Here is a 25,538-nt window from a genome sequence, read left to right as displayed (position 1 = left end):
TTTCTCTAGTTGCGGCGAGCGGAGGCTACTCTGCGGTGTGCGGGCTTCTCATTGCGGTGGCTTCTCTTGTTGCCGAGCGTGGGCTCTAGGCGCGCAGGCTTCAGTAGTTGTGGCATGTGGGCTCAGTAGTTGTGGTGCACGGGCTTAGTTGCTCCATGGCATGTGGGATCTTCCCGGACCAGGGCTCAAACCCGTGTCCCCAGCATTGGCAGGTGGATTCTTAACCACTGCGCCACCAGGGAAGTCCTATCTTTATGAATTATAGGTTTCTCCTGATATATGCCCAGGAGTGGTGTTGCTGGATCATATGGTAACTCTTATTTTTAGTTTTTTAAGGAACCTCCATACTGTTTTTCATGGTGCTTCCACCAATTTACATTCCCAGAAGCAGTGTAGGAGGGTTTGCTCTTCTCCACACCCTCTCCAGCATTTATTATTTGTAGACTTTTTGATGATGGCCATTCTGACCGGCGTGAGGTCATGCCTCATTGTCATTTTGATTTGCATTTCTCTGATAATTAGTGATGATGAGTATCTTTTCATGTACCTGTTGGCCATCTGTATGTCTTCTTTGGGAAAATGTATATTTAGATCTTCTGCCCAAGTTTTGATTGGGTTGTTTTTTTGTTATGGAGTTGTATGAGCTGTTTGTATATTTTGGAAATTAAACCCTTGGCAGTTGTATCCTTTGCAAATATTTTCTCACATTCCATAGGTTGTCTTTTTGTTTTCTTTGCTGTGCAAAAGCTTGTGAGTTTGATTAGATCCCATTTGTTTATTTTTGCTTTTTTTTTTTCCCTTGCCTTGAGACTGACCTAAGAAAACATTGCTACGATTTATGTCAGTGTTTTGCTTGTGTTCTCTTCTAGGTGTCTCATGGTGTCATGTCTTATATTTAAGTCTTTAAGCCATTTTGAGTTTATTTTTGTGTGTGGTGTGAGGGAATGTTCTAACTTGATTGATTTACACGCAACTGTCCAGCTTTCCCAACACCACTTGCTGAAGAGACTGTCTTTTCTCCATTGTATATTCTTGCCTCTTTTGTCAAAGATTAATTGACTATAGGTGTGTGAGTTTATTTCTGGGCTTTCTATTCTGTTCCATTGATCTATATGTCTGTTTTTGTGCCAGTAGCACACTGTTTTGATTGCTGTAGGCTTGTAGTATTTTCTGAAGTCCAGAAGGGTTATGCCTCCAGCTTTTTTCTTTTTTTTTCAGGATTGCTTTGGCAATTCTGGGTCTTTTGTGGTTCCATATAAATTTTAGGATTATTTGTTCTAGTTCTGTGAAAAACATCATGGGTAATTTGATAGGGATCACATTGGCTGTTTTAAATTTAAGATGTTACACTGACTATATCTTGCGTGTGCAGACAGTTCCTGGCACAGTAGGTACTTAACTCCTTAACAAATGATTATTCAGTTGTGACCATAGTCATGTTTATCTCAGTAAGTCCTGTTGATTTGCTTTTTTACTGACACCTTATTGTGGGAAAAGTGAAAGTCTTAATTGTGGGACAGAAGCTATTTTGAATTATACTTGCTGGTAATGGTTGCATACTTTTATAAAGCAAACAGCTGCATTCTGGTTTGCATTGAAGCTTGTAAGTTTGTTGGTTGGGGTGAAGTTCAGAAAGCCTGTGGTTTTCACAGTAGCTGGTCTGCAACACACTTCCTCAACAGAGGACCCAAAGTGTTAGTATTGTCCATCTTATTCCTAGATGGTCCTGGCTCTGTTCTATGAACTTATCTACATCCTTAGAGAAAATTGCCATTACTTTAAGTTTTCTTAACTGTGCCTTTTGGAGGCCCCTCCCCCCGTGTTCACATGATCAGTACCAGGTTGTTTATTCTTTCTCTGTTTGTCAAAGATTTAATCTTTTTTTTTTTCTTGAATTGATTTTATAATTTACTTTTTTTTAAGGCTTACAATAACAGCACTAGGAGATAAGCTCAATGATTACTGGAATGAAATGAAAGTGAAGAAAAATGCAGAATATCCTCTGACTTTGCTGGTTGAAGATATACAGTAAGTACATTTAAAAAATAATAAATATCAAGATGTGATATTGGAGGGCATGGTGATTCTACAGTGTTCATAAACTTTTTAATCTAATCCATAGTAAGAAATAAATCCCACGACTCGAAAGCCTTTTACAAACTAAAAGAATATATACATTTAAGTTATTCAGAGATGTGCTATAATAGAGGGTAAAATGTAATACAGTTATAAAAATTGCTTGAATTACAGTAATAGAACTTGCCTATTTTCTGTACTTTGAATGGTTTATTGTGCTAATAAGTATATTAGATTTGACACTGTAGACGCTAACTTAACATAAATTTCAGGGCAAGGCATTTGTAGTATTTTCTAAGTTTTTTAGTTTTTATTATAGAAACAATGTAATAGTACGCTATTAAACAAGACTAAGTCACTTTGTTTAAATTGGTCTGTCACTTTTAACCTTCAGTGGTAGCCAAAATTGTTGTTTTTAAAATCTTAACTCACTGTCAAACGTTCCGGAATTTTCAGGGACGGAATTAAATAATAGGAGCATTTTGTGGTAGAAATGATGTGGAAAGTCTAGTGAAGTACTTAGATCCATATTTCCATGCTCATATTTAGTTGCTATTTTGTTACAGGAAACGTCCTGATCAGACATGGGTTCAATGTGATTCCTGTCTAAAGTGGCGAAAATTACCAGATGGGATAGATCAACTTCCAGAAAAATGGTATTGCTCCAATAACCCTGACCCACAGTTCAGGTACCATATAGTTGGTAGTAGCCTTTTTGGAAAGGCAGAAAGTACTGTTCAAGGTGTATGAATAGGCGCTGGTGACGTGTTATTCCCATGTGATTTTTCTGACTAGAAATTGTGATGTTCCAGAAGAACCTGAAGATGAAGATTTGGTGCATCCCACTTATGAAAAAACCTACAAAAAGAAGTGAGTGTTATATTAATGTATGGTGGGAAAATAATACCCAGATCATCAACAGTGGTGTGTCTGTAGCATTAGTTGATATTTCTCCAAGATAAAGCAATATAGCCAAAAAAGATTATGACTCCAAAAACAAAGATAGGATGTGGCGTGCATAACATCAAGTGCTTTTAAAGTTTATACTGTGAGTACCTGCTGTTTATTGCTGTCCTATCTACAAGATACTTTGAATATACAGTATAGTTTTGTTCTTTTGGACTACACACCAGTGAATCAAAAGTGAATACTGCCCTTTATGAGCTCATGGTCTAACGGGGAAAGTGAGATGTGTGTATTATCAATTTGAAGTTGACGACTCCCGTAAAAGGCATGATCCAGTCCTGTGAGGAACCCCATAAGTAGAAATTACTTCTGGTTGGGGATGGGGAAATGGATCAGGAAAATTCATGAAGGACATTTTTGTAATAGGCCTTGAAGGAAAGGTAGGATTTGTTGGGTAGGAAGCAATGGTTTGTTCAGCTTAACTACAGTAAATATGTGAATGGGGATAATGGAAAATAGAGGTGGGAGAGAGAAGCTGGGGAACGATAGTGAACCACGGGGAACGTTAGGCTTACGTACTGCACATGGAAGGCTGAGTTGATGAAGATCTTCTGGGTGGTTTTGATTTATAGTACAGTGTTCTTAAAGATAAATCCAGTAGCAGGAGTGGAAGACATTAGGGTGTTGCTGAGATAAGAGGTGGAAAGTACTTCCCTGCCTGAGGCCTTACCACTGATTATAACGAAATTGAAGCAAAGTTCAATGTACCTATCTTATTGACTTAGTAGTAAAATGGCAAGTATGTCATTCGAAAACAGAATTGAAAAATCATAATGAAGTAAATTTAAATACATTTTTCTTTTCTCTCTCCTCTTTTTTTTTTTTTTAAGAGACAAGGAAAAATTCAGGATCAGACAACCGGAAGCAATCCCTCGGGTAATTAGGCCTTCCATTTTATAGCTGTGTCTTGTATTGTGTTGTGATTAATTTAATACTCTATTTTTTTCTTTTTTCGGTATGCGGGCCTCTCACCGCCGCGGCCTCCCCCGCCGCAGAGCACAGGCTCCGGACGCGCAGGCCCAGCTGCCACGGCCCACGGGCCCAGCTGCTCCGCGGCACGTGGGACCCTCCCGGACCAGGGCACGAACCCGCACCCCCGGCATCGGCAGGCGGACTCCCAACCACTGCGCCACCAGGGAAGCCCTAATACTCAATTTTAAGCTTAGGAGTTACATAACAAATTGAAGCAGTCTCGTTCATTCAGTTCACGTTTCTCTTCTCTTCCTGTACCCCTTCTTACCCTCTTTCCCAATACTGACTTCTAACCCACAACTTCAGTCAAACTTCTCAATTTTATTGTACAGTTGGGCATTTTCTGAGGAAAGGCAGATATTCTTTTAAGAATCTTACTGTTGGGCTTTCCTGGTGGCGCAGTGGTTGAGAGTCCGCCTGCTGATGCAGGGGACACGGGTTCGTGCCCCGGTCCGGGAGGATCCCACATGCTGCGGAGCGGCTGGGCCCGTGGGCCGTGGCTGCTGAACCTGCGCGTCTGGAGCCTGTGCTCCGCAGCAGGAGAGGCCACAACAGGGAGAGGCCCGCGTACCGCAAAAGAAAAAAAAAAAAAAAAAAAATCTTATTGCTAGGTAGACAGTCAAGGAAAAGTTCATAGGAAGACCCAGGAAGCCACATGGTAGTACTAACATGGACCAAAGCTGTAGTGTTGACCCTTCAACCATAGTGTACGGTTGATTTACAATATTATATTAGTTTCAGGTGTACAACATAGTCTTTCAGATTCTTACAGATAATACTCCAATAAAAGTTATTACAAAATAATGGCTATAATTTCCTGTGCTGTACAGTATGGCCTTGTTGCATTTATATATTTATATATTTATTTATTTATTTATGGCTGGGTTGGGTCTTCGTTGCTGTGCGCGGGCTTTCTCTAGTTGCAGTAAGCGGGGGCTACTCTTCGTTGTGGTGTGTCGCCTTCTCATTGCAGTGGCTTCTCCTGTTGCGGAGCATGGCCTCTAGGTGCACGGGCTTCAGTAGGTGCAGCACATGGGCTCAGTAGTTGTGGCTCGAGGGCTACAGAGCTCAGGCTCAGTAGTTGTAGTGCACGGGCTTAGTTGCTCCGCGGCATGTGGGATCTTCCCTGGCCAGGGCTTGAACCCGTGTCCCCTGCATTGGCAGGCGGATTCTTAACCACTGCGCCACCAGGGAAGCCCATATCTATTTTATACATAGTAGTTTTTATCTCTTAATCCATACCCCTATCTTTTTTTTAATATTTTATTTATTTGGTTGGGCCAGGTCTTAGTTGCAGCAGGCGTGCTCCTTAGTTGCGCCTTGCCGGCTCCTTAGTTGTGGCGAAGTCTTAGTTGCAGCATGCATGTGGGATCTGGTTCCCTGAACCCAGGTGCCCTGCATCAGGAGCGTGGAGTCCTAACCACTGAGCCACAGGGAAGTCCTTCCATACCCCCTACCTTTTTTAATGCTTAATGGTGTTGAGCTTTTTCTGAGTGTATAAATAGGTAGTTGTACTTCTTATATCAGAAGTTGTGGTCTGTTGCAGTTGTGTATGTGTGCTTATCATTACATTGAAATGTTTTCTTGTGTAAAGGCTGAGGGTTTGAGGGTGAGAACAGAACTGGGAGAAAAAGAATAGTGGGCTTACTTTGGTTTTTAAAGGCAGTGTCTTCGTGACTTTATCCTCAATTTCTTTCTCTTAGAAAAATAAGGTTTTATTATATGTCTATACGTTCTGTATAGTCCGAGATCAGCAAATCTTTCAGTAAAAGGCCAGATAGTAAATATTTTAGGCTTTGTGGACCATATACAGTCTCTGTGGCATATTCTTTCTTTGTTTTGTTGTTTTGTTCATGTATTTAAACATGTAAAACCATTCCTAGCTCACTTGCAGGCTGGGTTTGGCTCTTTGGCCTGTTGTTGGTCACTCCCTGGTCTGGTGTAGCACAAGGAGTTTATGGGGTTAGGATAGTTCTCAGTGCGTCCTGGGATGACGGAAAGGGGAAAGAATATCTTGTGTTTGGAACATGACACACTTTAAAAATTTCTTTAAGATCAGTTTTTTTTCCTTCAACAGATTCCTGCTGAACTCTTGTTTCCAACAACTCCTGTGTCAAGTCAAAGCTTTCCTCCCGTTAAGGAAAATGTTCCAAGAGGACATCTTTCAGAAGCGGCAAATACTTATGCAACGAGACTTATAAATAATCATCGAGGTTCACCCCAGTCTGAACCTGAGAATAACAGGTCAGTGGCTAAAATGTGTTTTTCCATTTGGGGAATGAATATTAAACAGCTTTACTTGACACTTCAATGCAGAAATATGCTTCTAAGAAAGTGTAGTTGACATCCATGTGAAAAGTCTTAAGGACAAGTTACTTTGCTTTCATTGTCTGAACTTACCCCCACTCCATTTACGTTACCTGTTTAAATCAATTAAAAGAACATTAATTGTTTTTATTGTGGAGATTGATCAAATTGTCACCTCTTTGAAATTCTGTATAGTATGAAAATTCCTGCTTTTAAGATTATCAGTATCTGAGTAAAGAAAAACCTGAAGCAATTAACAGTACAACGCTGTAATGTCAAATGTGACCCATACGTTCTTAGCATAGCCCATGACATGCTATGCACTTCGGATGAGTGGATGGAGAAGGAAGAGGAAGAAAGGTGTGAGTGATACATGAATTGGACAGTCAGCTCTTTTGACTGGAGTGGTCGGGAAGGCTGTATGGTGAGCTGGTACTTAGGTTGGTCCCTGAAATTCTGAAAGCAGTAAGTGCTCTGCACGGTGGCCCATTCAAAGGGGATAGAATGGACACAGGTGAAAAGGCGCGTGATGCCAGTGAACTAGTACATTAGACTGACTCCATCTGATATTTGTTATTGAAAGAGAAACATTGAAACAAGATTCTCTGAAATAGTGAGGCCAGCCGTTCCGAGAGGTTTTGTAGCCTTCATTAAATTCTTAAAAGGATTTTTGAAAATTCAGAAAAGATTAGAAATTGTCTTAATGCATATATACATCAGAGAGGGCATGTTTTGAAATAGTTTGCTGTTTATAGCCTACATTTTGAGGTCTTAGTTTGTGGCTGAATTGCTACTTAACTGAGAACATGTGTGAATTTTTTTTTAACTAGTCTCCATAATATTGGCTTTTCTTCATAAAGATGGTTACAGACAAAGTAAGAAAAAGTAAAATTTGTAATGTTACAGACGTGATCATGGAATTTAATTTCGGATATGACTGCCATCAAAATGGAAGAAGAGAATAGAGTAAAACTTTTCATTAAATTTAAAAAAAATATTTATTTTATTTTTGGCTGTGTCAGGTCTTAGTTGCGGCACACGGGCTCTTTGCTGCAGTGCGTGGGCTTCTCTCTAGTTGTGGCCTGTGAGTTTTCTCTCTTTGTTGTGGTGTGTGCTCCGGAGCACATGGGCTCTATAGTTTGCAACACGCAAGCTCTCTAGTTGAGGCACGGGGGCTCAGTAGTTTTGGTGTACGGGTTTAGTTGCCCCTCGGCATGTGGGATCTTAGTTCCCTGACCAGGGATCGAACCTGCGTCCCCTGTATTGGAAGGAGGATTCTTTACCACTGGACCACCAGGGAAGTCCCCTTCATTAATTTTTAAAGCCTGTATTTATTCTTAAATTCATAGAGCCAAAGTCTGTGGAAAGGTGTACCTAAACTAAGTCTTGAGAGAGACAAATAGGAATTGGCCTGGTAAGAAAAATAATAGGACAGTTTCCAATTAAATGCTTAACTCCGTTGATCCCTAGACAGTCTCAGAACTTGGAAGCATTGGGAACTTCTGAAGGTGGAAAATAGGGGTGAGAACAGGAAGCTTGTATGAAAGTTTAAGGAAGAGTAGTTCCCTGGACCTCTTCCCAGCCTGCGAAGTCCAACAGTGCTGCTTCTCCTCCTCTGTCAGAAGGCAGGGAGTTTACTTTCTGGAGCAGTTTCTACTGCTGAAGATGTGGGTGAGCCACTGTTTTGGAAGCAGAAGTAAGGGAAAGTTTGAATACTGAGTGGAAGAAATCCCCCTCCCTTCCTTGCCTCACTGGGCTCCCAAGAGAAAAGCTGTAGAAGATGATGACAGCCTGAGCATCCTTCACATTCCCAGACCTTACTGCCTCTAGTCTGAAATAGAAATATAGCCAAGGATCCCCAGATGTACAAAACTGAAACAAAGGGAGTAGAAGAAACCATGTGAAATTTATTGAGAGGTGGGTAGATGTTTAACAGATAAATCTCCTAGAACAAAAAGATAAATGGTTGGAAGATAGAAAAAAGAAGAGACGACGTACTGGAGGGGCCAACATCTGAGTAAGGACATTTCAGAGTGGGAAATCAGAGAACAAAGGGAGAGAAATAATATAAGAAAGACTTAATTGCCACTAAATACACAGCATAGTGGCTGGAAAAGGTAAGAAACATCTCAGAGAGGAAAAACACAGGCTATATTCAAAAGATCAGGAATCAGAATGGCAGGAACAATGAATGGTAGATAACAATGGATTGATGCTTTTAAAATTTTGAGAAAGTAATTCCCAACCTGGAAGTCTATATTTTTCAAGCCAGCAGTGAACTTGAGAGGTGAATAAAGATATTTTCACCATGCAAAATTTCACATTTCTTTATGTCATATGTACCCTTTCTCAAGATTTTATTGGAGATTATGTCCTCTCCATATGAGAGAGTAAGCCTAAGAAAGGGGAAAATCCTTCTTGAGAAATGAGGTCTTAACACATAAGGCCCAAATAGCAAATCAGTACAAATATCCTTCTAAGTGGGGCAAAAAGTAATCAATTGGTGATAAATTCACAGAAAACTAAGCAGATGAAGAAAATGAGGCAATTTTTAATGTAGGGGAAATTGTTTTCCATGAAAGGATAGGGCGTGCTTGTTTACTTTGTGGTTCACCTTTCATCACTGAATGTTTATAAAAATTCTGATGGGCAAACGGGAATGGCAGTGTCATTCACTGAGCTCTGGAATTCAGAGAGCAGCCCTGGGGTGGGTGGTGGCATTCTGTTTGGACATGTTACATTGAAATGCCAGAAGGCATCAAATGAAGAGCTATTTGGCAGTATAAGGATGTGCTACTTTTTTTTTTTTTTTCTTTTGCGGTACGCGGGCCTCTCACTGCTGTGGCCTCTCCCATTGTGGAGCACAGGCTCCAGACGCGCAGGCTCAGTGGCCATGGCTCACGGGCCCAGCGGCTCAGTAGCATGTGGGATCTTCCCGGACCGGGGCACAAACCCGTGTCCCCTGCATCGGCAGGCGGACTCTCAACCACTGCGCCACCAGGGAAGCCCAGGATGTGCTACTTTTAAAAAGAGGTCTCAATAGTTGTTTCCTTATCTGTAAAAGGAGAAAATAATCTCTACTTCATTAAATCATTGGGCAGTACTGTGTAATATATCTTTTTTTTTAAAATGAACATGGGTGTTTCTTAGAATTTCAAGATAGATTACTTCAAGGTCGTCTATTTTTTCCATATCTACATTTTATAATCTTATATTTCATATATAAAATTTTTTCCAGCCTGAAACGGAGACTCTCTACTCGTTCCTCAATTTTGAATGCAAAGAATCGGAGATTGAGTAATCCAGCATTTGAAAATTCTTATAAAGATGATGATGACGAAGATGTCATCATCTTAGAAGAAAACAGTACTCCCAAGCCCGCAGCAGACGATGATATTGAAGTGAAATTGCAACAGAGTCACATGGAGCAGAGCGGTATTCAGGGGGAGCCTGTGGGTGATAATGAACCGTGTGGCCAGACTAGTTCAACAGGCACCTCATCATCCAGGTGCAATCAGGGAACCACTGCAGCCACCCAGACTGAAGTACCAAGTTTAGTCGTTAAAAAGGAAGAAACTATTGAAGATGAGATAGATGTCAGAAATGACACAGCCATACTGCCATCCTGTGTGGAAACTGAAGGAAAGATACGTGAAACCCAGGAAATCTTTGACAGATCTGCTGGTGATGCTGGTTGCCAATTAAATGAACTAAGAAATGAGCTGCTTCTTGTCACCCAAGAAAAAGAAAATTATAAAAGACAGTGCCACGTATTTACTGACCAAATCAAAGTGTTACAGCAGAGGATACTGGAAATGAATGACAAATACGTGAAGAAGGAAACTTGCCATCAGTCTACTGAAACTGATGCTGTATGTTTACTTGAAAGTATTAATGGTAAATCTGAAAGTCCAGACCATATGGTGTCTCAGTATCGGCAAGCTTTGGAAGAAATAGAAAGGCTGAAAAAACAGTGTAGTGCTTTGCAACATGTAAAGGCTGAATGCAGTCAGTGTTCCAATAGCGAGAGTAAAAGTGAAATGGATGAGATGGTTGTGCAGCTTGACGATGTATTTAGACAGCTGGACAAATGCAGTATCGAGAGGGACCAGTATAAAAGTGAGGTGAGTTACATCATTCAGCACAGTGAGAGTCGTGGGAGTCCAGGGGCATCTAAAGCTTAACTGCCAGTTGCTAGGTGGGCATAAATCACTTAATCATATTTCCATTTACCGACTCCACTGGTTCTCAACTGGGAGTGGTCCTTCTGGGGGCATATGAAAATGTGTAGGGCAGTTTCGGTTCTTAAATGTCTTGAAGGGATGGGCATTGTTGGAATCGAATGGGTGGGAACAGGGTCTGGTAAATGTTGTGTAGTGCGCAAGGACACTGCTGTGCAGTGAGGGATCATCCTGCTCATTCCCACTGGGACGCTCAGTTACTAACATGCCAGGAGTTCTAGTCCGTTATTAATAAGCCTGCAAATAATCACACAGGGTAGATGACAATACCTTATTTTATAGAGGTACCCTGTATTACTTATGATTAGGTTCCTTTGAAGGTGACATAAAACCCCACATAACAGCAGCAGCTGCACAGTCATCAGAGACACAGGCTCCTTCTGCATCGTTGCTTTGCTTCTCAAAGCAAAGCACTCGGACCACTGCGCTTGTGGGAGATGGCTCTTCAGGTCCAGCCAACGTATATCTACATTCCAGGCAACAGGAAAGAGAAGGGGTGCAGTTTCTGAAAGCTGCTTATATGCCATCTGTCAGACCTTAGTCACCTGGCCAGTGGATGCCTTGGAAATGTAGTCTTTATTTGGGGGTTCTTTTACTGAGGAAGGAGGAGCCCCTAGTTCAAATTTGGGTAGCTCCTTTGAAAAATATTTTACGTATTATATTTACATGGTGTTTGAAAGGAGAGTTTCTCTGCTAAAAGGAATTTGGAAACGACAGTATGGTACCGAATTGCCCCTTCTTCTGGAAATACTGCCGACATAAATGCTTATTCAGACATTCCGCTTGATGTGTTGGCTCAGGAGCTAGATGACAAAATACATAAAAAATATAAGCTTTCTGTTGTAACTTACTGCTGGTGAGTGTGCAAGAAGTGAAAATCACTATGACCTCAACATAATTTGGGCATTTTTATCTTGGTTTTTTCAGTTTTTAGGTCTCATTTGTTTTTTTGTTTTTGGGGGTTTTTTGGCGGTACATGGGCCTCTCACTGTCATGGCCTCTCCCGTTGCGGAGCACAGGCTCCGGACGCGCAGGCTCAGCGGCCATGGCTCACGGGCCCAGCCACTCCACGGCATGTGGGATCTTCCCGGACCGGTGCACGAACCCGTGTCCCCTGCATCGGCAGGCGGACTCTCAACCACTGTGCCACCAGGGAAGCCCCCATTTGTCTTTAGTCATGCTTTAATTAACATTTTGTATTCTTCTAATGTAAAAAGATATAGAGCTGAAACTAAGCAAATGAAGCTTTATTTATAGAAAGCTATTGTGTTTTGTGTGTGTTTTTTTGGTTTTCTTTTTGGAGCGGGGAGGTGCCCTAATTTTTTTATGGTAATAATTTTCATCAAGCAGGATTTTGTACATTTCTTAGCTTAAATTTGCACTTTGACATTAGTATTTTTAAATTGTACAGTTATAAAATTAATTAATTTTTTGTCAGGTTGAATTATTGGAAATGGAAAAATCACAAATCCGTTTGCAGTGTGAAGAACTGAAAACTGAAATCGAACAATTAAAATCTACAAGTCGACAAATTGGAGATGTGTCAACGTCAAGTAACATCGAGGAGTCTGTAAATTATACTGATGGGGAAAGGTAATGAAATGAGGCATTTGGCTAGGGCTGCAGTTCTGGTTAGCATGATACTTATTTGCTAGTGCACATCAAACAGATTGTTCTTGCAAAAGAAGTTATTGGCTGCTGTGATCCCAACGTTCTGATAGACAGAGATACAAAAGAAGTACATGTCATCATTGTTCCCTTCAAGGAACTAACAATTTTGTGAACTTAAATGAAATAGGAGTTTCAAAGGAATTAAGCTCTGATTGGTCAGAGTGGTTTGGAATGTTTTTTGGGAAAAAGTGAAAATTGAGCCAGATATTGAAGGATGGGCTGAATTAGGCAATGACTAGAAGACAAGGGTCTATTTCATGAAACTTACTTTTTGACCTTGATTTCTTTAATTTCTGTACTTGGCACCATTTCTTTATGGTTTGCTACCTCATTTTACTACATGCCTTCCCCAATTTTAACTTTTAGGAAATCACAGAATTACTAAAAATTGCCATTACAGGTGATTCCTAATTACAGGTGATTAATTAGGAAGAAGTTCTGTGAAAATAAGAAAACAGTAAATGAATGATTACCCTCTCTCAGGACGATATTAAATGGGCTTGGGGTTCTGACAGAATTGGTGGTCTGTTGATAACCATTCAAGAGAGAAAAAAAAACACACAAAAATAGTCATTAAAAATAGTGCAACTCTTCTTGCTAATATGATAAAACTTGATACCTAAAATGTACTATTGTTGAGAAATAATTTACCATCCTTACTTGACATTAATTATATTATGACTTAGTTTTTTAGCTTAAGGTTTTAAAGGATTTCGTTAAATCTATTCATGGAAATAGAATGAATAGATCAGTACATATAAGCATGGGGGGGCAAGGGGTCAGAAAAAAAAATCCCAACTGGTGTTTCTGAAAATGGGAACCACAAGCATCTGTGGTGCTTGTGAAAATGCAGATCCTTGGACCACAGTGCAGTTGATTAAATTGGAAACCTTTAAACAATCTCCCAGATGACTCACTTGCACACTAAACTTTGAGTAACTGATGATCTTTTAGACCTGTGCTTTCCAAGACAGTATAGGCACATTTGGCCACTGACACTTGAAATCTAGCTAGTCTGAATTGAGATGTGCTTTAAGTATAAAATACATGCTGGATTTTGATGCCCTGGTATGAAAAAATAAATAAATAAAATGCCTCAATATTTTGGTTATATGATGAAGTAATATTTTATATGTAACTAAAATTTATTTCATCTTACTTTTTAATGTGGCTATTTGAATATTTAAAATTGCATATGGAGCTCACAATATTTCTCTCAGTCCTGTTCTGTGTACTAAAATAGGGATTTGTGATGTGTCCTGTAGAGAGGAGGAATTAGCCAGGACAGTCAAAAGACTTAAAGGATAGGATAGGTCAAAGATGGTTGTAGGGTCATACTGGTCTTTTTCTATTTTTTCTATAGAAATGGGCCTCTGATTGAAGATGAGTGGGAAAGCTTGGATAAAAAACAGCTGTTATGGGCATGATGTAAAATTTTATCAAAGGTCCAATGGAATCTTAACATAAGCTCACAAAAAACATATTTAAAATCACATTTTTATGCGTTGTCAACCCAAGGATGAGCAGCTCGCTCCTTCAGAGATTTCCACCCTAGAAACATCAGTATCTAAACTAAATGTAGACTTCTTATATTTTGGGAGGGGGCAGAACAAAAACAACTGTAACATTCTCTTGACCTAGGCGTCTCAATCTTTGACGCAAAGGCTGCTTGCTGTGTAGTTGTAGAAATTTGAAGTCTAGAATGTGGATATTCAGATAGATACAGTATAGAAAACGGAAGGAATGATAATGATCATTTAATCCAGGGCTTCTCAGTGTTTATAATAAATGCATAGTAAAACGGATAGTTAGTGAACTGTAGCATGTGATAGGTTCAGAGAAACCCTGCATTTTATTTTTTTTAAAGGCTTTTTTTTTTAAAAATAATTTATTTATTTGGTTGCACCGGGTCTTTGTTGCAGCAGGTGGGCTCCTTAGTTGCTGCTGCAGGGCTCGTCAGTTGCAGCTCACCGGCTCCTTAGTAGTGGCATGCAAACTCCCAGATGCGGCATGCATGTGGGATCTAGTTCCCTGACCAGGGTTTGAACCCAGGTGCCCTGCATTGGGAGTGCAGAGTCCTATCCACTGCGCCACCAGGGAAGTCCCAGAAATCCTGCATTTTAAAAAGTCTTTTTACCATTATTTAACCCAAAGTTGTATAAGCTCATTTGACCACAGGACCATTTCTTTTTCCTTTTATACTACTATGGATATCTCATAGAACATGTTTTAGGGAACAACTCAATTCACTTTGCTCAAAAGGAAGCTGAACTTCAAAGTGACACATTCTTATTCTTAGACCAGTGTTCTCACTAGTGTATCATTATTGTTTTCCAGGTGATAACAAGATTTTCAATTGTAAATAACATCTTGTAATTTATGTATTTTACCAGTTCATCTTTTCTCCAATCTCGAATTAAAATTGTAATAGTTGGAACCAAACAGAGCTGCTAGTGTTTTGAAGCACTCTGCATACCAACAGATAAATATTATACTTAGTTATTAAATTATGGATTATTAAGTTAAATGAATTGTTAAATCTAGTTCTCTTGAGGAAGTTTTGCTTTTCATTTAGTTTGTGTATCATTCTACAGAGATTCCATTTTAATGTTTCCCTTAAATTATAAGGCCTACCTGAATATTAAACTGTATTGTTATAATGTTCGTCTAATAGGTGTAATGTTTGTATTTGCAGCCTCAAACTTCGATCTCTTCGAGTTAACGTAGGACAGCTCCTGGCCATGATTGTACCTGATCTCGATCTTCAGCAAGTGAATTATGATGTCGATGTAGTTGATGAGATCTTAGGACAAGTTGTCGAGCAAATGAGTGAAATCAGTAGTACTTAAAGTGTATTTTATGTGAGATACTAAAAAATATTTGCTCCATCTTTCTGGTTGTATAGCTTTCAAAATTTAAGCAACTTTGTTATAGATATGATACGTAACAGACTGAAGAACCGTAATCTTTTCTGTATTCTATGCATTCAAGTGTGGACACAAATATTGTGGACACATTATCACACCTTTTGAAATGCCTGTGAATCATTGGTATTGAGCAGCTACATAGCTAACTCATGATTCTGCTTTGAAATGTAAATATTTATAATTAAGTCACACATATTTTCTTATTACCCTAGAGGACTCAAGTGTTTTTCACCAAGAGGTTTTCAGGTTTCCCCTAACCTTTGTGCAGTCTTTTCTGGTTCCCCAGAGTGTATTTTTCTCTGACTTGAGGGCTGTGCCATAATACAAATGGAAATGTTACCTTTGATTTTCTTACAGAGAAGTTTAAAACAGGGTTTTTAAAAATGGAATAACACTCCCGATAAGTTGTAAGTAATTGAGCATTAATGTTTCTTTTCTATAAATTCTTATCTCCTGAAATATTTTATTCATGAAAATAAAGTAAGCAGAAACTCCATCCATTTTGCCAGGATTTTTTTGTGTGTGCTGAGATTGCCGATCATGGTTATTAAACACAAAGTGTTTTTACAGAAAAAAATAATGATTTTTAGTATAAAAATATAAAAACATTAAATGCCCCACCACATTTACTTGGAAGCCCATTTTTGGCTGCTTAGTCCGCATGGAGTGGGCACAGTGATTGTTCACTATTTCTTTTTGTGAAATTTCCTGTACAGCCTTTTGTAGGAGTACTACAGGTTAATATGAGTTGAGGAAGACAATCTTTCTCCAACAGCACTGCATACCTTTTATTATATTACAAACCTAAGTGTTTTATATCCTGGAGTTAAGCAACGAACAACCTAGGATTATAGTATTACATGCCATAAAAATTATGCTTTACTGGTCCCGTGTTTTGTGCAATTATAAAGAGATGGCTTTCTATTAAGTATAACTGTATATATAATTAAGAATCTTATTTTCCACAACTAAAATGTGCATTATTTTTTTCAAAGTTTTATCATTGCTATTTATTTTTACTTTTGTTTCTGAACATTGAATACATGTTCCTTTTGTATGCTTAATTACATGTCTGTCATGTACAATATTAAATTTTTACTGTACATTAACTTCTAGAAAAAGCAAATAAATTTTTATTTGCTTGATAAAGTAATTGAAAGTGTATTTTTGGTATGAAGCTGGTTTTCTGTCACAGTTGTATTTGCTCAAATTTTAAAATATCTTGTAATAAAATAAAAATATATATGATGGCTCACACTTCAGATACTACTTTTAAGGAGTTCTGTATTCAAGTTATATTTTGAAAAGCAAGATTGTGTCTGTTAAGACCCTCAAGTTGAGCTCATTTTACTATATTTATTAGAAGTTACATTTAGAAGATATAATTTCTAAAAATTTAGAAGTTATATTTACTTCCATTAAGGCTCTAAGACTGGGCTCACCTTGAGAGTGTGTGCGTGCATTTTCCACTCAAAAAGAGACTTTATTTGTGTAAGTCATCTAAAGAAACCTTGCCTAAATGATAGCAGCTGTGTATAGCATGTCTAAGTTTGTGAATATTTATGTAGCACTTATTTCTGGAATTTGCTATTTTTCCCTTCCTTTTGGTCAGCTATATTCTTGCAAAAATACATATTTTATATGGCTGTTAACTGGCTTAACGGCAAAGTTAATCATAGATTTAGAGAAACTTGCTTGCTAAATCGATTCGTTGGAAATACTTACCTAATATTCACTCTTTAAGAAAACATTGCCAAGATATGACTTTGTGGCTAGCAAATTTAACAAGAATGTACATGGGCTTTCATGTCATCTATTGAGGTAGCGATACCTGTCTTTTTTTGTTAAGTTAAATTTGTTCCTACCTATCTTTTTTTGTCAAGTTAAATTTGTTCAAAGGCTAGCGTGGGGGAGGATAGTGTGGCTTAAACTAATTATTTAAAACTTAAAAGCAGTGTGAGGACGTAAACCAGAATAGTCCACAGTCCCTACAAATAGGACCTCAGCTAAGACCACAAAATCAGTAAAAGCTAATTTTCACACAGCAGGAGAGGCGTGGCATATGGATGTGGCCTTTATTTGGGCCTCAAATTCCTAATGTGGGCAGGAGGTGCTGGTGACTCTGCCCATGGTCTCAGACACTTGATTCCTGCTGTCATACAGCCCATTAGGTCGTTATTTGTCATGGAGGAATAATTAAAGTGACATATACTGATGGTTCTTACCACTCACTGACTGCATTTTAGAATCACTTGGGCGGTTCTTAGGAATCCCAGTGTGAGGATGCAGCCTGTACTAATTAAGAGTTTTGGGGATTGGACCAAACTGTCAGGCTGCTTTTCTTTAAGGCCTCCCAGTGCACCGTCAGAGCTGAGAGCTGTTGATATATACCCTCCAGTGATGAATGTTTGTAAGTGTTGAACTCAAGTGGTTCCTGAAACAAACTCAGGATCTGCATGACCACTTTCTCACTGGGGTAAGCAAGGACAGGGAGAGGGAAGCAGAGTTGATGCCCAAGTTAGAAATGTGAATACAACAGAATGATATAAAATGAAAAGTGTTTTCTTATGTCCTTCCAGAAAATATTAGCTGCCTACATACACACATTCATATATATATGCATTCAGTTTATATTAAATTTTATATCTTCGTATTTGATTATATATTTGTATCAAATCTACACAGGTATCACACCATATAATTGGTAACATTTCCATATTACTCTTTTGAACAGCTTTAGTAGCATTTTATGACATGAATATGCTCCCAGCCCTCATTTATTTTTCGTCTTTTGATATTACTACAAAAGATGCTGCTGTGAAAATACACAGCACACATACTTTTTAAAGTATATCCAGAATGTAAATACCTTGTAGTGAATACTGATAGGTCAAAGTGTATGCCGTGTTAATCTTAATAAATGTCGCCATCCAAAAATGGTTGCGAGTATTTATACTCCTATGAAAAATAGATGTATAAGTGTGTTTTTTCCTATCTCCATCAAACTTTCTTATATGTGGGAAAATGGCAGCTTGCACTTCTTTGTCTCAGGTTGAACATGTTTTCATATGTTTTATTGGCCATTTTAATTCCTTTTTCTGAGTACCCTGTCATATTCTCTGCCTATTCTTTTCTGTTGGGTTCTGTGGTTTGTTGCTTTAAAGAAGCTAAATGCCTGTTAATGTGGCCACAAACACTACCCAGACAACTCCTAGCTTTCAGAAGTTGGTTCAGTCTTACTTTGCACAGTGTCACATAGACTCATTGGAATGGAGTGAGAGACCCACTGGATTCATGTCTTTTTATATGAGGCTGCCCCTTGAACAACTTGGGGCTTGTGGGCTCTGACCCCCATTTAGTCAAAAATCCATGTATAACTTTTGACTCCCCCAAAGTTACTAATCACTGTTGACCGGAAGCCTTACAACAATGAACAGTCAATTAACATGTTTCGTCTATGTTACAGGTATCATTTACTGTATTCCTAGAATGAAGTAAGCTAGAGAAAAATTGTTAGAGAATCATAAGGAAAATACAGTACTGTACTGCCAAATTCATCATCTGTTTACAAGATGGACCATCTCAGTATGTACATCTGTATTATCTTAAATGATAGACAACACTAGATGTTACGTGTACCCATTGAAAATGAAAAGGTGATGTGAAAAATTCATTTATTTACAGGTATAATGATTCATGCACTGGTAAGAAGCAGCAAGGAATATGATTGCGTTTTGGTAGCCTGGTGTAATCAATACAGTTGCTTCACGGTTGCCTAGCCTATACGCTAATCGTTATAAAATTTATTTATTTTTGGCTGCATTGGGTCTTTGCTGCGTGCGGGCTTTCCCTGGTTGTGGCGAGAAGGAGTTAATCTTGGTTGTGGTGTGCAGGCTTCTCATTGCGGTGGCTTCTCTTGTTGCGGAGCACAGGCTCTAGGCACGTGGGTTTCAGTAGCTGTGGCACACGGGCTCAGTAGTTGTGGCTCACAGACTCTAGAGTGCAGGCTCAGTAGTTGTGGCGCATGGGCTTAGTTGCTCTGCGGCACGTGGGTTCTTCCCGGACCAGGACTCAAACGCATGTTCCCTGCATTGGCAGGCGGATTATTAACCACTGCGCCACCAGGGAAGCCCGTTATAAATTTTTTTTTTTTGGCTGTGTTGGTTCTTCGTTGCTGCACGCAGGCTTTCTCTAGTTGCGGCGAGCAGGGGCTACTCTTCGTTGCGGTGTGCAGGCTTCTCTGAAGTGGCTTCTCTTGTTGCGGAGCACCAGCTCTAGGCGTGCGGTCTTCAGAAGTTGTGGCTCGCGGGCTCTAGTGCACAGGCTCAGTAGTTGTGGCACGTGGGCTTAGTTGCTCCGTGACATGTGGGATCTTCCCAGACCAGGGCTCAAACTCGCAGGGTCCCCTGCGTTGGCAGGCGGATTCTTAAACACTGCGCCACCAGGGAAGCTCGTTATAAAATTTTTGTGGCATACAGTATTACAGTTATATTCTTTTTTTCAATAGTTTTTCTTTTCATAGATTATTATTTAATTTATTTTTGGCTGCGTTGGGTCTTAGTTGCAGCATGTGGAATCTTCATTGAGGCCTGTGGGATCTTTCGTTGCAGCATGCGGGCTTCTCTTTAGCTGTGGTGTGTGGGTTTTCTCTTCTGTAGTTGTGGCGCATGGGCTCTGTAGTTTGCAGCATGCAGGCTGTAGTTGAGGCGTGTGAGCTCAGTAGTTGTGGCATGCAGGCTTAGTTGCCCCGTGGCATGTGGGATCTTAGTTCCCTGACCAGGGATCGAACCCATGTCCCCTGCATTGCAAGGCGGATTCTTTACCACTGGACCACCAGGGAAGTCCCTACAGTTATATTCTTAATACAGTATTGGAAACGTTACATATTTTTAAAAACCTCTTACCTGTGATGATATGCGGTTTCTCCAGTTACGAGAGAAGCATAATGTGTGGTAATGTAATTCTTTGAAAGCAAAGTTATAAAACAAGAAACGTACATTAATTTTATATTAAATATCACCCCCCTTATACCTATGTAAGGATAGACTAGTATCTACATATATTCTGAGCATTCATGATATACCTAAATTTTTCTTATGTTTGTTTATTACGTGAAATCGTGCATTTTATTATATATTTATTTTGAAGTATAAATGATTTACAATGTCATGTTTCAGGTGTACAGCACAGTGATTCAGTTTTATATATATATATATTTTTTTCAGATTCTTTTCACTTATAGGTTATTACAAAATATAACTATAGCTCCCTGTGCTATACAGTAGGTCCTCGTTGGTTATCCATTTTATATATAGCAGTGTGTATATATTGATGCCAATCACCTAATTTAACCCTCCCCCCAACTTTTTCTTAAATTTTTAGATATTTCTAGTTATGCACTTCATCTGCATTTTTATTTTTTTTATTATGTATTTATTTATTTTTGGCTGCATTGGGTCTTCGTTGCTGCACACGGTCTTTCTCTAGTCGTGGTGAGCAGGGGCTACTCTTGGTTGCCGTGCATGGGTTTCTCATTGCGGTGGCTTCTCCAGTTGCAGAGCATGGTCTCTAGGCGTGCAGGCTTCAGTAGTTGTGGCTCACGGGCTCAGTAGTTGAGGCTCGCGGGCTCTAGAACACAGGCTCAGTAGTTGTGGCGCACGGGCTTAGTTGCTCCGCGGCATGTGGGATCTTCCCAGACCAGGGCTCAAACCCGTGTCCCCTGCATTGGCAGGTGGATTCCTAACCAGTGCGCCACCAGGGAAGTCCCTGTATTTGTCTTTGGGACATTGGTCACGGCTCACAAAAAGAATGACATTAATATCCATCCACTTGGCATAGAGGAAAATATATATACATTGCTTTTTTAGCATTAATTTTGTGGTCATGAAGTTAATTTACATATACTGGCCTCTAGGGAGAAAGTCAAGACCCTTGAAGACAAGTCTTGGTAAATTCAAGCCATTCAAATGCAGGTGAAGTTTTTAGGTGAGTGTGGTCATAGAGAATGAATTAACCATTACAAAACTGGAGTGTGAATCACAAGTAAATTTCCTACACAGGCATTCTAATAAGAATGGGCTGAGTAAATACAATTACCTATCTCAAACATGTAACCTCAAGGTTCAGTATTAATTTCTTGCAAAGCAGTCAGGACTCATTATGGTAATGATATATAGAATAGACTCAAAAGACCTTTTTACCCCAGCTTGGCTAATATTTAGGTTATGAGTATCTTCAATTATGTAAATATTATCCAGAATTCAGCTGTATCTCCATAGCAAAGTGTAATGGTGCTTTATATTCACAAAGTACATGAGTCATCAGTCTTCCTCATTCCTGTTAAATGCTGTTGAAAACTGGCCTGTGTTTTGAACTGTGTGGCCTATGTTTTGAAAGTTTGTACTGTGATCTGAAGCAGGGCTGACTGGAAGTAATTTGATGTGGGCTTTTCTTTTTTTTTTTTCTGGATAGGCAGTTGTCCCATGTCTTTGCGATTCCCTTGGTGGAGTATCTCAAACTGTGGTGTTCATGCTGTCTGCATGACGCTTTCTAGACGCTAGAAAGCGCTCTTCCCAACTTGCTGTGTGACTTTACAGTGTGAGTTGTCTAACCAGCTGACAGCCAGAGAAGTGATGCAGTCTGACATAACTAACTATACCTGTTACCTCTTTTCCTGGGCAGAGAATTACAGGGGTCTAGGACAATAATAAAAATCATTATATATTATAATACTTACATATAATTATGTTATATAAAGTATATGATAATAGTATTATACACCATATTCACCATCATCACTTTAACCAGTAGTTTCTCATTTCCCACTAATTTACTGTGTCCTTAAATTGATTTTTTTCAGTATCAGATATTTTAAGCTCTGTAAAGGGAATTTTTTTTTTTTTTTTTTTGCGGTGCGCGAGCCTCTCACTGCTGCGGCCTCACCCGTTGCGGAGCACAGGCTCCGGACGCGCAGACCCAGCGGCCACGGCTCACGGGCCCAGCCGCTCCGCGGCACGCGGGACCTTCCCGGACCGGGGCATGAACCTTTGTCCCCTGCATCAGCAGGCGGACTCTCAACCACTGCACCACCAGGGAAGCCCCCGGGGATTTTTTTTTTAATTTTTTTTTTTTTTTAATTTTTTGGCCATGCCAAGTGGCTTGCGGGATCTTAGTTTACCGACCGGGGGTTGAACTTGGACTCCCAGCAGTGGAAGCTTGGAGTCCTAAGCACTGGACAGCCAGGGAATTCCCTCTATAACGAGAATTTTCAATTGCATACAAAAGTAGAGAAACTGTTCATTGCAGCACTATTAACAATAGCCAGGACATGGAAGCAACCTAAATGTCCATCGACAGAGGAATGGATAAAGAAGATGTGGTACATATATACTGTGGAATATTACTTAGCCATAAAAAAGAACGAAATAATGCCATTTGCAGCAACATGGATGGACCTAGAGATTGTCATACTGAGTGAAGTAAGTCAGAGAGAGACATATATGATATTGCTTATATGTGGAATCTACAAAAGGGTACAAATGAACTTCTGTACAAAACAGAAATAGAGATACAAATGCAGAAAACAAACATGGTTACCAGGGGGTAAAGTGGTGGGCGGGAGGGATAAATTGGGAAATTGGGAGTGACATATACACACTACTATATATGAAATAGATAACTGGGCTTCCCTGGTGGCACAGTGGTTGAGAATCTGCCTGCCAATGCAGGGGACATGGGTTCAAGCCCTGGTCTGGGAAGATCCCACATGCCGTGGAGCAACTAGGCCCGTGAGCCACAACTACTGAGCCTGCGCGTCTGGAGCCTGTGCTCCGCAACAAGAGAGGCCGCAATAGTGAGAGACCTGTGCACCGTGATGAAGAGTGGCCCCCGCTTGCCACAACTAGAGAAAGCCCTCGCTCAGAAACGAAGACCCAGCACAGCCAAAAATAATAAATTAATTAAAAAACAACAACTAATAAGGACTTACTGTATAGCACAGGGAACTCTATTCAATATTCTGTAATGGCCTATATGGGAGAAAAATCTAAAAAAGTGGATATATCTGTAACTGATTCACTTTGCTGTACACCTGAAACTAACATAACATGGTAAACCAACTAGACTCCGATAAATTTTTTTAAAAAAATAGAGGAACTATTACAACGAGCTCATGTGTGCCCATCACTCTGCTTCAACAATTTCCAACTCACGGTCAATCCTGTCTTATCTGTGTCCCCATTAACTTATCCCTCTGGTAATATTTGTGTGTGTGTGTGTGTTGTAAATATGAACTCATTAATTTTTTTATTGTGGAAATATATACATTACATAAAATTTACCATTTTACCATTTTTAAGTGTATGATTCAGTGGCATTAAGTACATTCACATTGTTGGGCAACTATCACCACTATCCGTTTCCAGAACTTTCTCATCATCTCAAATAAGCTCTGTATCCACTAAACAATAACTCCTCATTCCCACCTGCCCCCCTGGTGGCCTCTACTTTCTGTCTCTACGAATTTGCTTATTCTAGGTACCTCATAGAAGTGGAATCATAACATATTTGTTCTTTTTATTTTTAATTTATGTATTTTTGGCTGTGTTACTTCTTTGTTGCTGCGCGTGGGCTTTCTCTAGTTGCAGCGAGCAGGGACTACTCACTGTGGTGGCTTCTTTTGTTGTGGAGCATAGGCTCTAGGCACGCGGGCTTCAGTAGTTGTTGCTCGCAGGCTCTAGAGCGCAGGGTTAGTAGTTGTGGCGCACGGGACTAGTTCCTCCGCGGCATGTGGGATCTTTCCAGACCAGGGCTCGAACCCATGTCCCCTGCATTGGCAGGCGGATTCTTAACCACTGCGCCACCAGGGAAGTCCCCATATTTGTTCTTTTGTGTCTGGTTTATTTCACTTTGCATAACGTTTTTAAGGTTCATCCATCTTGTTGCATGTATCAGTTTCATTCCTTTTTAAGGCGGAATGATATTCCATTGTATGCATGTACCATATTTCGCTTATCCATTCATCCGTCCATGGACATTTAGGTTGGTTCCACTTTTGGCTATTAATGCTGCTATGAACACTGCTATATAAATATCTAATTGCATCCTTGCTTTTACTTTTAATTCTTTTCGGTACATACATAGGAGTGGGATTTTCCTTTTTTCTTTTTTTCTCTTATGTGTGCTTTTCAAACAATCAGATTATTTACAGTACATATTAGTCATTCCCAGTCCAAGTTCTCGAAATCCTAGCCATGACTCAAGAGAGAACATCTAAAAACTACATATCTGGATTACATTATCCTAGCTTTCTGTAGAAAACAGGCTTAAGGAGCCTCCTGTCATTTTTGTCAACATGAGACATCCATCTGTAGACAATTTCTATACCTTTCATGAAACCAGCTACAAGCATCAACCAGCATTTATATAAGAATCCATGTCAATTCTTTTTCCTAAAAATGCCGAAAGAAAATTGTTTTAAAAAGCCAGGAAGAATTGGCTCCTCAGATGAACCTGTATGTTCCTTTGATCAATTAAGGCTATGCATCACAAGGGATTTTTTTCCTGGCCTTCTGGGAAACTCACAGATAAAATGTCACATTTGGAAAATTATCCCATTTCAAAAGGCCTGCTGCATCTATTTCTGCCTTCTGATTTACAACCTCACTTTAAAATGTTAAATTCTGTTCTTAAAAAGTGTCTGTAGCCACATCTGCTAATTGAGGTATACTGTAAGCAATCCAGGTACTGAACAATCACATAGTTTTGAATTCTCCAAAACGATCTAGAGCCAATATATATCTTAAAAATATATAAAAAACACAAAATCTCAGTTTTTCTTTGCAAAAGGAGAAAGAGACCTGGTTGAATTCAGGGCCAAGATATCCAGAGAGAGAGAGGAGGGGAAATGTGAAGAGTGGGAGAGTCACCTAGGGGAGGCTGGCAAGCTGTCTTCTGCAAGGTTGCACAGGGTAGCACTCATTTTACAAAGCCCCTTGGCCTTGAAGGCCCAGAAACCTGCTGTTAGTCAGCACAAGGAGATTGTCCATTTATCCGGGCCAATCTCATCTCAGGAAAGCTCCCAGAGTAATGTATGCAACCAGGATTCCAGTTAATTTAGAAGGAGAATTGAAACTGCCTTTGAAACTTATGTGCATATGACCTGCTTATTCATGTCCAAAGGTTTCTGGGTCATTGACCCATCCATCCTTTCCCATTCATTGCCAGGTCCCATTGCTCCTCCTTTGTGCCTCTGTTGTCAACGGTGAGTTTCTTTACCCTCAATTCTCATTTCCCAGAGCTGCTCATCCGAAACTCTATCACTTGAAGCCCACTTTAAATGCCTCCTTCTCTTCAAACTTCCTTTGAGCCTTCAAATTCA

At 39.7% G+C, this 25,538-nt stretch overlaps 1 protein-coding gene across 2 annotated transcripts in view; it reads left to right on the top strand.

The window, feature by feature from the left end:
• The window catches only part of MORC3 (MORC family CW-type zinc finger 3), a 41,752-nt gene extending 25,335 nt beyond the window's left edge, over positions 1 to 16,417 (top strand). For both annotated transcript variants that reach the window (XM_022552809.3, XM_022552810.3), the window contains exons 10-17: positions 1,924 to 2,028; positions 2,643 to 2,765; positions 2,872 to 2,946; positions 3,873 to 3,918; positions 6,092 to 6,258; positions 9,560 to 10,445; positions 12,001 to 12,155; positions 14,929 to 16,417. In XM_022552809.3, the coding sequence (XP_022408517.1) occupies positions 1,924 to 2,028; positions 2,643 to 2,765; positions 2,872 to 2,946; positions 3,873 to 3,918; positions 6,092 to 6,258; positions 9,560 to 10,445; positions 12,001 to 12,155; positions 14,929 to 15,082 (1,711 nt within the window). In that variant the 3' untranslated portion in view covers positions 15,083 to 16,417. The remainder of the gene's footprint in view (positions 1 to 1,923; positions 2,029 to 2,642; positions 2,766 to 2,871; positions 2,947 to 3,872; positions 3,919 to 6,091; positions 6,259 to 9,559; positions 10,446 to 12,000; positions 12,156 to 14,928) is intronic.
• The last annotated feature ends 9,121 nt before the right edge of the window (positions 16,418 to 25,538 follow it).

The sequence above is a fragment of the Delphinapterus leucas genome, chromosome 4, assembly GCF_059928025.1.
Source record: "Delphinapterus leucas isolate spDelLeu-1000000601 "Yukka" chromosome 4, BTC_Dleu_Yukka2, whole genome shotgun sequence".
In the NCBI taxonomy this organism is placed as follows: Eukaryota; Metazoa; Chordata; class Mammalia; order Artiodactyla; family Monodontidae; genus Delphinapterus; species Delphinapterus leucas.
This window is presented reverse-complemented; position numbering and strand designations above follow the sequence as displayed.